The 14,651-nt window shown below is 36.6% G+C and overlaps 1 protein-coding gene across 1 annotated transcript; it reads right to left on the reverse strand.

Moving 5' to 3' along the window:
- Positions 1-1,227: 1,227 nt before the first annotated feature.
- On the reverse strand, positions 1,228-8,259 carry LOC137727421 (putative leucine-rich repeat receptor-like serine/threonine-protein kinase At3g14840). Its single transcript, XM_068466284.2, has 24 exons — positions 7,839-8,259; positions 7,089-7,266; positions 6,769-6,840; positions 6,601-6,669; positions 6,447-6,518; positions 6,261-6,332; positions 6,078-6,149; positions 5,902-5,973; positions 5,738-5,809; positions 5,560-5,631; positions 5,393-5,464; positions 5,198-5,269; positions 4,874-4,939; positions 4,691-4,756; positions 4,553-4,588; positions 4,406-4,446; positions 3,886-4,262; positions 3,611-3,809; positions 3,193-3,339; positions 2,960-3,078; positions 2,649-2,859; positions 2,326-2,563; positions 1,918-2,068; positions 1,228-1,725 (listed from the first exon to the last, which is right to left on the reverse strand). The coding sequence occupies exons 1-24, from the start codon at positions 7,963-7,965 to the stop codon at positions 1,345-1,347; spliced, it is 3,054 nt and encodes a 1,017-aa protein (XP_068322385.2). The 5' UTR covers positions 7,966-8,259; the 3' UTR covers positions 1,228-1,344.
- Positions 8,260-14,651: the final 6,392 nt, after the last annotated feature.

Raw genomic sequence — 14,651 nt, forward strand, 5'->3', positions numbered from 1 at the left:
TCGAGCGGCGGACTAGCGCCTAGCGTTTAGGTAGCTAGGCGGATTTAGGTAAATTTCTTATATATCTTGTAAATAAGTGCATATTGACACATAAAAAAATTATACTTGTATGAAATTTATGAATAAGATAATAAAAGAATGATAAAATACAAAAAAAAAATATCTAACAAGCCCAAAATTTAAAAACACGTTAAACATATATGTTGTACAACTTAAGACATTTTAAATGATTATATCTATTTTTTTTAAAGTAAACGTAAAAATCCCACGTAGGGGTTGGGTGGTTCATAATAAAACTACTAGTGGATTGGGTTGGGTGGTTCCTTTATTTTAATTAAATTTATCATAAAAAAAATATGAATAATTACAGTCTTATAATTAAAAAGGGAAATATTATTGACATTTCAAAATTTTCATTCTACACTCCTCACAAGTGTATTTTTTTTTTCTAATTATAGAAAATTTAAAGTATAAAATAAGAATTTTGAAATGCTAATAACAATTCCCATAAAAATAGAAAATATATTAAAAACTTATTGTAAGTCTTCTTACTCTAATAAAAAATTAGAAATGAAAAAGCCCATTATCATTTGCATTACTAGATTCGTACTGGACGTTTTTGATTGGGTCAAAATGTCCATTAATTTTCAAGCACATTAAACGTTGGAGAAGGGGAATATGCTGGCATCCACTTGAATTAAATATAATATAACGATAAGGAAACGACGTAAGGCTAGTTTATTTTTATCCTTTCATTGTCTTCTTATTCGCTGCTCTGACCTTCTATCTTCTCCAGTACTTCTCGGTGGTCACCGAACGTCATGCTTTTCAATGTGGCTACTATTATTTTTTCAGATAAAATCAACTGCCTAGACAGATCTCTCAGCCGCCCTACCCCGCCTAGTCCATCTAGATTCTCCTCTAGGCGCTGTCGGATGGATTTGCTGACTTATACAATGATTTGGGCTTAATTGGATCGGCAACCCATCACCTAGGCGGTCGTTTAGACCAATTTTTAGAACACTGATATTTTTACTGAAAATTTATGTACTTGGTGAAAAATTACTTTAAAGTGCATTTAGAAAAGTCATTTAACATATGTTTCTATGTAAAAACGGCTTGACGGCTTGAAAATATTTATTTTCTGTTGAGTGTAGTTAGAGCATTTAGCAAGAGATCTTTTGACAAATACGCATAAAAGAACCGTTTACAAATATTAAACCACAATTTAGCGCACTTTAATTGTCTGTTTAATTAAAATCCGTAACCAAATTTAAATGTTCATATCTTCCTATGATTCTTGTATGAATCTTCCATATATACAAAAGCAAGAGTTGGCCTCATTTAATAAGAACCGGAACTAACTTTGTAGAGATCCGAAGACGTAGTGGTATAAGAAGAACCAATCCATGTTGAATCAGAAGAACGAAGGTGGCTCTGAGTTCCACTTGAGCTCTCCTGTGCAATCTGATCAAACTGGTTTCTCACGGCCGTTAGTCTCATTTCGTCGCCGTATATACTCGGATCCATGATCAATTCATGCACAGCAGTCTCCCCTTCAAGCATTCTCACAACTGCAGACATTGTGGGCCTCAACGCGGGCGCCGGATTGGTGCATAGAAGCGCCACTTTCACCATTCGAATCGCCTCTTCCTTGCTGAATTGGGACCCCAACCTAGGATCCACCAGGTCCATTAAATTTCCTTTTTGTTGCAAGACAAGGGCCTGAAAGAAACAGATGCAGGTTTAGCTAGTTGAGCAAGGTAATGTGCCTGTCCACTTATCTAAAAACGTTCTAATTGTATATACAGACGCAATTCAAATGAAGATCGATCTTACGGTGTAGCTCACTAAACATCTCTTTGATTTGTTTCAGTTTTCATGAAAAATAAAATAAAAAATGAAGTTCCATCTTACCCAATCCACAAGGCATACAAAATTCTGATTTGGTCTGTACTTCATGTTGTTCTTTCCAGCAACAATCTCCAACGCAACAACGCCGAAGCTGTAGACATCTGCTTTGTCGGTTAAGTAACCCCATAGTGCATATTCCGGCGCCATGTATCCTCTACAAAACAAATGTTGTTTTTCTCATACTGATGGTTCCTCTAGTACAAGGCATTTCATCTCAAACATACCCAACAGAAAACCGAAAAGATAAAATCTGTTCATGAATCATTACTTCACGTTCAAGTTTTCAACAGAATCACGATGTTCAACATTTTGGGGGCTAAATAACTTTGGAGGAAAAATGAGAAGAAATAAAATTAGATCCGAAATGAAGCTAAGTTATGAAAGGAAAAAAACATAGACGCAACAGCTTACATAGTTCCAGCCACTCTAGTGCTAATGTGGGTGTTCTCCTCTTCATCGAGCTTGGCCAAACCAAAGTCGGAGATCTTAGGGTTAAGGTCTCGGTCTAATAGGATATTTGTCGCTTTGATGTCTCTATGCACAATCTTTAGCGTTGATTCCTCATGCAAAAAGGACAAACCTCTTGCTATGCCTATGCATATTTTCTGCCTTGTAGGCCAATCCATATTTAATGGACCATCCTCTGGACCTGCAACAAACATGGATTCCCAGGTCATTTTAGTACTTCTTGATACACCATTCGTTTGTTCTATTGATAGATTCAATAAGCTTACCGAACAACGTATGTGCGAGGCTATTGTTTTCCATGTATTCATACACTAACAGTAACTGATTTGATTCGATACAACATCCATACAATCTGACAAGATTTGGATGATGTAAACCAGAGATCATGCCTATTTCATTGACAAACTCACGATTTCCTTGCTTTGATTTTGAAGATAGTTGCTTAACCGCGATTATAGTTCCATCCAACAATGTACCCTGCATTAAAAATTAACATAATCTAGGCAGGTAACAAAAATAATTAACTGAAGACTCGTATAAAAAGTGGAACTGTATATGGGATGGAATTGTACAGTACCTTGTAGACAGACCCAAAACCGCCTTCCCCAATTTTGTTTTGAGAGTCGAAGTTGTTAGTGGCAGCTTTGATTTGTCTAAAGGTGAAAAAACCAGTTTGCAGATCCAGTCCTCTCAAAGCTGTGCAAAGAACGAAGGTTAGGATATCAGTAATATCTTGCGGATTTAGAATAGTTCTTCTGAAAGAATGAGACCAATGTACTACTCAAAACTTTTACAGTAGCACAGTAGTACCTTTTTCCCTTGACGTCCTGCTATCGAAACAGTCATTCCACCAAAGAATGCCTAAAATCAAGAAAATGAGGCCCAAAACTGAACCTCCAACTGATGCTCCAACAATAATACCTACTTTGCTTTTGCCTTCTTGAGGAGGCTTGAATTCTACAAAATTTAAAAGTAAATGAAAAACAAGTCATGAACGATATAAGCTTTCGTCTATGATATACAGCTATATATACAGATTACAGAGAGTATTATCAAATCCGGAACAATATCTTTTAGGATCTATATTAAAAGACCAAAATTAGCTAGAAGCCTAGAAAAATTGATAAGGAAAGGATAAATTGGTATCAGCATGTGATTAAGCAAACAAACTTTAGCATGTTTCTGTGCACGTATAAGAGAGAGCTAAGGTATGCAATTTAGAAGATACCAGAGTCTATGGAGATAGCTGATATAAGAGGACCATAAGTTCCTCTCTTTGGGGAAGCTGTTGTCCCTTTCCCAGACCACTTCAACCGGATCAATAAAGTTTTATCCTTAACCTGAACTGCTTTAAGTTCCTTCATGGCTACCCTATCAACCCCTTGTGCTTCCTCTTCGATGTCAAAATCCTTCCACACTAGTTTCTCCTGTAATAAACTTGATCGATCAGCAAACTCAAATTCAGAGCATATAGAGTGCAGAAAATAAGGCATGATTAACTACCTGAATATACACATCAAATATCCGTCTTCCAAGACTATAGAAAGATCTGTTGTCTCTGATTATTATCTCCGAAAAGTTAAGTCTCACAGTATAATTTCCAATTGCGAAGCAGCGTGCATAATAAGTGAGAGAAAGAGGCGATAGGCGTGCATTTGTGTACAACTCAGAGTTGTCCATTCCAAGTATCGATATGTTATTTGCAACGTAGTCATTAGAGGTGGGGTTAGCATCCCAGAAATGTCCGGTGGTACTGATTCCCCACATTGGTCTCACCGGAATGAACTTTGCTGGACCTCCCAAGTCTGTATCCGCTTCAAAGTCAATTCCTCCAACAGTGGTTGCCGTTCCACCACAATTTATGTGTAATGAATATCGATCTATCCATTAACAACCGAGAATCAAAATCATATGAATTCGATACTAAAGCAAATATTTGAATAGATAAATGAAAATAAAATATTCGGGTAACGAAAGTTCATATCTTGTAATCATATTTTGAATCTAAGAGATATATTGTTACCTTTCGGACATGGATAGCTATTCAGACACTCTCCAAATAATCTGGAATGTAGTGAAAATCAATTTATGTAAAGCAATTAGGTTTCACAGAACGAAAAGGGAAAGGTAAATTATTCATCGTTGAAGACTAAGTAAGTTAAAAACTTACGAGTTGTCTCGTGCTGTAAAGCTTTTGAACAAGTTCCTGATACATGCGAAATCAATTTGGTTCAAACGAAAATTAGAGGCGAGTGAAGAGCACGAACTGTACTGAGTATATCAACTTAAAAGAAAATTTTCCTCTTACAGGGTCTCTCTACACGAAGCAGGCTCAGAACTCTCTGAAAAATTATTGTAAGAAACATCTATCTGGCTGCACAAAAGTACAATATACTAGAAATGTAAGTTTTAACGTATCAAAAAAAATTGTTAAACGCTTACAGGATGAATTAATGACAGAAAATCCTAAACAAGAGGATCGAAAACATACTAATGACTATCTCTGCTTTTGATCCAGTCCGGAATAGAACCGTTGAGCAAGTTACTTGTGAGATACCTATTCAGAAAGAAATTACATAGTCATACTCAAAGTATATCATTACTGTTTCAAAAGGCCGGTTGCATGGACGAAAACATTGACTACATACACACAAATAACTAAGAAATTTGTGTCGTTCTACATCAAAATCTCTGCTTCCATTAGAGATGTCATTTGATGTAGGTAATTTTAAAAATAAAAAAATAAAAAATTCAGGGGAGTCCCCTGTGAATAATGATGTATGCTCACGACCTGGATGAAGTTTACGTTTCTTACAAGTACTGCAAGTTTGTCAGAGTTCCAAAATTATCAGGAATGTTCCCTTCCAGCCTGTTGAAGCTCAGATCTCTACAAGAAAATAACTAAAATTATGTTTTACGAATCATAAATGAGCAAGAAAATTATCAATTTATTTTGTTGTACACTTGAACAAGAAAAATCGAAATTATAAATGAAGAAAGGAAGTATTACAATATTTTCAGTGTTGTCATGGCTGATATATAATCAGGGATACTTCCGGATAAGTTGCAGCTCCTCAACATTCTGCAGCACGACTAATTATTAGCACAAGCTAAGTGTGGATTAGTCTAAAAGTATTAGCAACATAAAATTATAATTACAACACTTTCATGACTTACAAACTTGTCATGTTTGTCATACTACTCAAGGGCGGAAATTCTGAGCCCCCTCCATCTATATCACTGATCCTTCTGCATTAAAAAGAGGTATGTTCGATAGGGAGTTCTGATAAACTTGTAAAGCCAGATTTAAGTTTTTTTAGCATTTATGCAACTTAGGATCGAATGAAGAACTCACAGTTCTGCTAAATTACTCAAGACAGAAATGCTAGAAGGAATGGGCCCTTGGAGACCACTAGCTTGGATCTCTCTGTCAACAACACAAGTCGAAGGGGATGGATGTTACACCAGAAAATATATATCCAAACAATTTAGAAAATTGAATGGGAAAATATTGCTCACAGTTTCTGAAGTTGCTTCCAGCTTTGAATAAAATTCGGTATTCTTCCAGTGAAGTTATTCATGCTAATCCTACTGCATAAACAGAATCGTTGAATAGAATAAATCGGAATATTTCTCAAAAGAAAAAGGTTATAGAGTAGTTATAAGAAACAAATGGTAAGGGTACAAACGCTTACAGTTCTGTTAACTTAGTCAGATTAGTCAGAGCCACCGGCAGCTCTCCTGTGAGATTGTTTGCATTCAGAATGCTGCAGATACCAATTCTAATTTATCGACTGGTACTTCCTTATTCAATTTACATAAAAGTTAAAAATTAAGTAAGAGCGAACGGAGGGTGAAAGAAAGAAGAATGTGCTTACAGATTATTCAAGTTAACCAATTTCCCAAGCTCAGGAGGAACAGTTCCAGAAAACTGATTATTCTCTAAGCTCCTGAAAACATATTCTCCTTCTTCAGCCATTACAATATGCTAAACTGAGCACAAACTTAAAATTGATGTTTACAAATAACATAAGGTCATAACGAGAGATCAATACAGAGCATACATATATATTAGGGTGGTAATGTTTCCTAAGTAGCCAGGGATTGGTCCCGTTAAGTTGTTCACGGTAACGGACCTGCATTGTACTCATTTTGTTAGCTCTATTAATATAAGCTATAAATCACTAACCATGAACATAAAGTTGAGAAATCATTTACAGAATTTCCAACTTTGTAGAAGCCCATTCACGCGGTATAGAACCGCTGAGGTAGTTCCGGGTGAAATCACTGTACATAAGAGAGAAGATATTAGTAACTATACCAATATTTGAGGAAATGATGTAAAACACCTTTTCAGCGAATATACAGCTGAAAATGTTTCCTTACACATTTTTTAGGTAGCGTAATTTTGCAACAGATGGTGGAACTACACCAGCAAGATCTTGTCCTTTAAGAAAACTGTATCACGAAAATGTAAAAGGGGAAATTATGTTTAGCAACTGAAAATGCAGTCTTAGAATCCGTCAACGAAAAAAAACAAGATAAAAAAACTACAGGCCGGCGTACATAATGTTACAAAACAAAATCAAATTTAATGCCTGCATTATTATACTGGACTATCCTAAAAAGTAAACGCTACAGCAGATAATTAAATCGATTAAAAACGAACAAAGAATATATACAAATAAGGTTCTGAGTTGACATACATGCTGACAACATGGCAATAACCATCAGGGTAGGAGCAGTTGCAGATGACAGTGTTATTGTAGAGAGGCAAGTTAACAGATTTTGGGGTAGCCCAATTTGTGTCGTTGCTGCACGGGTCTATGCTGAAGTTCCAGTCTTGTTTTCCAAGTTGTGTAGCTATTTCTTTTAGTGCTTCCACTGTGCCCACAAATCAAAGGTAATTAATAATTCTATTCTTCGTCTCTTGTTTGTGTTTTTTTATTCAAGAATCCCAGTACTTTCAGAGGAAAACGAAACCAAGGGAATTCATATAAAGTTTTTACAGAAAACATGTTTAAGAAAGATTAAAATTTTCTTCTAAAATTCTCAATAAAAGAGACCAACCTTGGGACTGAGCACTCTAATCTCTACTATTTAACAAAGTGAAAAATCCAGACTTTCATAACATAAAAAAATATTTTTTTTAAGAAAAAAGTGAGGTTTCAAATGATAGGTTTTTGGTATCACCAACTTGAACATAATCCAACTTGAACAAGTAAAAAGAATACCGACTTGAACAAGAACAAAAAGGAAAAAATGATTTCCAAACTTCCGTTTTTTTCTTCTGCACTCCTTCTTTTTCCTATCCCATGATTTTCTTTTGATTTGTCTAATCTTAAGGGAGTGCATGAGCAGAAAAAGGAGTACGGAAATTATACCCCTACCAAAATATACTAACTTGAACGAGATTCAGAGAAAGAACAAGAAAAAGAAGAAGAGTGGCAAATTACCTTCGGCAGGAGCAAGACGTACAGATTGCGATTGAGCTTCAACTTTGAGTGTTAATATGCAGCAAAAGCAGATGACCAATATGACCACAATATCAAATCCAGCCATCTTTTTCTTCGCCTTCAGCATTGCATGATTTGTGCAGTTATATCTCAAATCTGCGTCATCCAGCTATCACAATCTCTGTAATTAGTGAAGGGGAGGGAGCTCTACTAATAGTTCCCCTTTAAATTATTGTCGAGTTGTTTGCTTTTCTTGGACTAAATCTTAAAAATCAGCAGCTGACCACACAGTCTTTCGCTTTCAATCTTAGATCGACCTTGGTATATAAAATTTTAAGACTATGGACCACAATTTGATCAGTAGCCACTTTATTTGAAATGTGTATTTTATTGAGAATAATATTTCTCTTCTCTTTTCATTAATCTGAAAGATAATTTTACACAAGTATATATAGTTACATTTTGGGGTAAAAAGTAAAAGAATATTATCTACAGTAACTATCTAACTAAATTGGTAACTGTCAAGAGTTACTATTACAATGAGTTACTACATTATTCTTATCACACCCTCTCAAGCTGAACGGAGAACGGTGAAAAGAGAGCTTGGATCGAAGTTGGAGAAATCGTTGTCGAGGAAGGGACTTAGTGTGTATGTTTGCAAGTTGATCTTGGCTGCAAACAAACTGAACTCGAAGTAATTATGCTAAAACCAACTCACGAATTTAGTGATAATCGATTTCTACATGCTTAGTGCGAATATGAAAAACAGGATCGGATGCTAAGGCAATAGCAGAGACATTATCACACCAAATATAAGGAATGGTAGGCAATTAGAAACCAATATCAATAAATAATTGGCAAATCCAAGTAATTTATGTTGCAGTATGAGCTAGAGAGTGATACTCAGCCTCTGTGGATGATCGAGCAATTGTGTGTTGCTTCTTTGCGCTCCAACTAATGATGGATGGACCAAGAAAGATACAAAATCTGTGTCATCCCGGCCCGGGGCGGACCACTTCCCGGGCCCGCTCCACCACCGTAGCACGATATTGTCCGCTTTGGGCTTACCATTCCCTCACGGTTTTGTTTTTGGGAACTCACGAGCAACTTCCCAGTGGGTCACCCATCATGGGATTGCTCTAGCCCCCTTCTCGCTTAACTTCGGAGTTCCTACGGAACCCGAAGCCAGTGAGCTCTCAAAAGGCCTCGTGCTAGGTAGGGATGGGAATATACATTTAAGGATCACTCCCCTGGGCGATGTGGGATGTCACAAAACCCTTATGTTGATCTTATATCCCAAGGGCAACCAGCCCAGTCAACGTTAAAGAATGCCTTAAATGTCAAGGAAGATGAGGATTTGGGGAACCATAAACCAAGTCCAATTGTGCCTTTTAAGTATCGTAAAATCCATTTCACTGCCTGAAAGTGTTATTCTTGTGGTAAATGCATGAACTAGCATACCAAATTAATAGCAAAGGATAAATCAGTCCAAGTTAAGTATTGGAGAGCCCTAACAATGGATCTGTATTCTGCAGGATTAAGGGCCCATAAAGATCAAGCTTGGTAGAACCAAGTGATGTGATGCAGGGCTTAGCTGCATCCATATTTGATTTTTTAAGCAAGTCCATAATGTACTTGGATTAATGAATGAAGATACCTGATGAAGATCGCTGAACTTCGAGCCTAAGAAAGTAATAGAGATCACCTAAATCCTTGACTGGAAACTGAGCACTGAGCTTGGAAATAACAGTTGCAGTGAGAAAAAGATAGCCCAGTGACAATTATATCATTGACATGCACCAGAACCAAAACTAGAACAGGCTGATGAAGAATGAATAAACTGTGATCAGATTGCGATGCTTGAAATCCCAATGAGATTAAAGCAGATTGAAGCTTCTTAAACCAAGCTCTAGGAGCTTGTTTAAGACCATGGAGAGATTTCTTTAAGTGACAAACATAATTGGGATGATCTTGGTCAATGAATCCAGAAGGTTGAGTCATATGCACATTTTCTTTCAAGAAACCATGAAGAAAAGCATTACTAACATCCAACTGATGTAAGAACTAATTGGATTGAACTACTAAGGTGAGTGAGACTCTAATGATCACAAGTTTTGCCACTGGACAGAAAGTATCACTGAAGTCGATACCTTCCTGTTGATTGTAACCCTTAGCCACTAAACGGGCTTTATAGCGATCCACAAAGCCATCTTGTTTGCGTTTAATTCTGAAAACTCACTTACACCTAACTAAGTTGTGGGAGGGAGAAAGAGGAACAAGAGTCCCTCTTCCTATATTCTGCAAAGCATTGAATTCATCTTGGATAACTGCCCTCCAATGGGAACACTTAGATGCTTAGAGATAGGTAAAAGAAACATATATACTGTCTAAATGTGATGGTAAAGGGTGTTTGGTAGTTGTATAGCTTTAGGTTTAAAGATGTCTGACTTGGACCTAGTTTGCATAGGGTGAATAGAAAGAATAGGTGGAAGGGGAGAAGTAAGTGGAGGTATAAGCTGAGAAGTGAAAAGTGGTGCATTTGATGTTGGGTAGGGATGTGTGGGTGCAGGTATAGTAGATGCAGGGACCTGAGATTCAGGTGGAATAGCATAACAAGGTGAGGACATGGTAGGATATAGATGGGGAAAGACAAGGGAAAAGGGAGATGAGGCAGTATGAGAAGTAGTTGGGGAAGTAGGGGAAGAGGTAAATGTGTGAAAAGGAAAAGAAGTCTCACCAAAATGCACATGTCTGGAGATGTATACCCTATTTATGATGGAATCTAAGCATCTATACACTTTATGAATCAAACTGTAACTAAGGAAAACACATGGTTTACTTTTGGCATCTAATTTGGATGTGATATAAGGTTTTAACCAAGGATAGCAGTTGCAACCAAAAACTTTGAGCTGACTATAATCTGGAGGCTTTCGAAAAAAGTTTTCTCATGGAGATGGTTTGGAACTGGGTGGCAACCTATTGATGAGGTAAGTTAAAGTGAGAAAAGCTTCGACCCAAAATTGATGGGGCACCTTAGAAGCTATTAATAATGTCCTAGCAGTTTCGACAATATGTCGGTGCTTCCTTTCAGCACAACTGTTTTGCTGTGGTGTGTGAGGACAACTGAGATTTTGTTGAATGCCACAAAAAGCAAGATGCTTTTGAAAATTAGAGCTAAGAAATTCACCCCCTGAGTCTGTTCTTAAAGTGCCGATCTTGAAACTAGATACACTTTCAACGTAAGCTTGAAATTGGACATATGTAACAAACACATCTTATTTATGCTTGAGATGATACAACCAAGTATATTTGGTGAAATCATCAACAAAGAGAACATAGAACTTGTAACCACTAATAGATAACAATGGTGTTAGTCCCTAAACATCAACATGAACAAGTTCTAGTGGTCTAGATGTAATACTAACAGAGTCATGAGATGGCAATTTTGCACACTTACCTAAGATACAATTTGAACAAAACAGCTTATCAACAGAAGTAGTAATAGGCAAGGAAGACTTAAAGATAACAGATCTAAAAGTCTTGAACGTTGGATGTCCCAAGCGTTGATGCCAAATATGAGGTGAAGTCCTTATTGCAGTAGTTGCAAGATATCTTCTGGAATGATGAGGAGATGTATAGAAGGGTTAGAGACCTTGGCGAACAGGACCTCTAAAAAGCATCTTCCCCGTAGTAAGATCCTTGACATTGAAGTCAAAAGGATTCAAAGTCAAAGAACACCAATCATCCAGAGAAAACATATTGGTAGAGAGCAGATCATGTTTCAATTGAGGTACATGTAAAATGTTCTTTAATTGAAAAGTAGCAGAAAGAGTTCGAATTAAAGAAGAGCCAGAGTGAGGAATTGGCTAACCTTGGTTATCTCCAATGTAAACTTTGTCGGGTCCATGATATGGTTGTGGATTATGCAAATTTTGAATGTTATTGGTCATGTGTGAGCTTGCTCCAGAGTCAATGAGCCATGAAGGAGAGGAATTAACTGGAGGATTAGCATACATGGCAAGCTTAGCAGGAGGAACACGACCTTGAAAATTAGGATTCATACAATTGATGCAATCAATGGCTTGATGGCCTGGATCTTCGCATATTTGACAGCGAGCGTGCTTTGAATTGTTGTGATAGCGATTTCCTCCACGATTTCCACCGCGATTCTAAGAATTGTTGTAGCGATTAAATCGATTTCGATTGTTGTTGTTGTAATTTTGCTGAATGTTGTTAGGTCGCTGATAACTGCCTCAATTAGAATTAGGGAACTGTTGAGGGTGAACACTGTAAGCTTGATGTTGAGGTGGAACATGCGGTGTAGGGAGCAAATGAGCATTGGTTGATGATGCTTGAACATTGAACGCCTGAAAATGTTCAATAGATGAGCCTTGAGTATGCTGCTTTCTTGCAAGCGCCATTTCTTTGCTGAGCAAGAAACCTTGAAGATCATCAATAGTTGTATCAGTGAGACTGAATTGCACAGAATCAACAAAGGTATCATAATCATCAGAAAGTCCATTGAGAATTATTAGAAGAAGATCATGATCTTGAACTGGTGCGCTAGCAGTAGAAAGAGCATATGTAACTTCCTTGATACGCTAGAGGTACTCAGAGATAGAGGAATTTCCTTTGGTCATAGATTGAAGATTTGACCTAAGTTGATAAATGTGAGATCGCGAGACACCGTCAAATCGCCGTTCAAGATTCTGCCATAATTCCCGAGCAGATTGAACACCAACGGTGAAAGGAATCAAATCCTCAGAGAGTGTAGAGTTGATCCAGATGATGATATTCTGATCTTTCTCATACCATAACTCGAAGGCGGGATTAAGAGTAAAGGTCAAATTTCCTGAAGAATCAGTGAGAAATTAAGGCGGTGCTGGTTCAGATCCGTCAACAATTTCAGCGAGCTTGTTGCAACGGAAGATCGGATCAAAGAGAGACTTCCAGACGAGATAATTGTGACGTTTCAGCTTTGTCTGGACCATGCTACCGATATTTTGGATCGTGATGGAGTTGATCGAGGCCTGAGTAGAAGAAAGAGGTGGTGAAGCACCCTAAGGAGAAGAATTAGGATGTGCGATCATCGGAGATGAAGAATTGGAAGAGTTTTCCGCCATTGATGCGCAAGATCAGTGAGGAAAATAGCTGAAGAGATCTGTTTGGTTGCTGAGAAAATGAAGAAAGCGTAAGGAGAAAGCTAAAGGATCGAAGTCGGTTGACTTTTGGCGGATGATACCATATTGAGAATAATATTTCTCTTCTCTTTTCATTAATCTGAAAGATAATTTTACACAAGTATATATAGTTACACTTTGGGGTAAAATGTAAAAGAATATTCCCTACAGTAACTATCTAACTAAATTGGTAACTGTCAAGAGTTACTATTACAATGAGTTATTATATTATCCTTATCATATTTAATGTGTGTTTTACTGTTTTTACTACCCTTCAACATTATTATTACCTTGAGGCCTGGTTTGAGAGAGCAATTTACTTAACACGGTTATGTCGCTATTATGGCATTTCCTGTCAAGAAATAAAAATCCCTCTCCCCCTTTGATTCTTAGGAAGAATGTAGGCGTTGTTGATATCCTATCATTTATTATGCTAAATTTATTTTCCTTTTGGGACAAATTTACATGTCAACTTCAGTTGGTCTGTCGTTGGAGGTGGGAACTGCATCAGCTCTATTCAGGCTAGGCTGTGCTCTGAGAAATACATAATAGTCGCTGATGACTGCTGGTCTTTTTCATACATATGGAGATAAGATGTGAGACCCACCAGCTTCACATGAGGGACGCAAACAATTTGTGAGATCCATTGCCAAGAAAAGTAAACCTAATTAAAGCCATCAACTTCAACATGGGGAGGCAAACAATTTGCTAACAAATTTAAGTTTTAAATATTCAAGAGGTTTCAGTTATACGAAAAGAACTTACTACAATTAGATATCTCAAATTAATCACTCGTCTTATGAGTAAATTAATTATGTCATCAATCTAGATATTTCAAAAGGAGAAATACCTAATTAAATTAGTGTTTCCTAATAAAACAACTATAAATAATATATATATATATATATAGGAAGTTGAAACTAGAAGAGTATCAATCTGGGATAATATAATTGAATGAGTACTATGAATATTTGACCACACAAAAATGAGTATTACGAGTATTAATCTCAAATGGAAATGTTTAGAAGGACAAAATATATGAAAAATGGGTTAAAAACAACAAACACAGAAAACAAACTTATGAGGGCTAAGCACCATGCAGCTTGACACCTAACATGATAGGTTTGAGATACTTTTATTTTAACGATTCAGATACATGTATAAGTTTTTCTCGTTCTTTCTACGTATACATGTAGAGATATTTATTATATTTCGGCTCTTACATTAATATCGATTCCCATCAAATGTAAACGTACTAATAAAGTTACTATTTCTGTTTAATATTGACTTAAAATAATCATGGACGAGCTAGAGAGGTCTATTGTGCTTCAAAAATACCTTATCTCATGAAAGATTAGTGAGAAAATGACCTGGTCAATTAATTCACAAGAACAAGCCTTAATATAATGTCTATGATTCATTGGGCGCACATGGTGACTGGTGCAATTAAATATTCACTTCCAAATTCCAACACGCAACGTCTTCAATAAATATGAAAAGGAGATGTGATATGCATACCTTATTTACTTTTCACACATTCTTCTAATTTTCGATTATCGGTTCGAATGAATTGAAAAAAATTAACAAGAGGTGTGTAAGAAGTAAAATGGCACACCCCTATTTAAAAAAGTTC

Source organism: Pyrus communis, chromosome 10 (assembly GCF_041283825.1).
Source record: "Pyrus communis isolate YQ-2024b chromosome 10, ASM4128382v1, whole genome shotgun sequence".
Taxonomy (NCBI): Eukaryota; Viridiplantae; Streptophyta; class Magnoliopsida; order Rosales; family Rosaceae; genus Pyrus; species Pyrus communis.

Coding starts and splice junctions, on each gene's coding strand:
- LOC137727421 (XM_068466284.2), bottom strand. CDS start 7,965: ATGCTGAAGGCGAAGAAAAAGATGGCTGGATTTGATATTGTGGTCATA. Junction 7,267..7,838: donor ACGTCTTGCTCCTGCCGAAG/GTAATTTGCCAC, acceptor TTGTGGGCACAG/TGGAAGCACTAAAAGAAATA. Junction 2,069..2,325: donor ACTAGAGTGGCTGGAACTAT/GTAAGCTGTTGC, acceptor TTTGTTTTGTAG/AGGATACATGGCGCCGGAAT.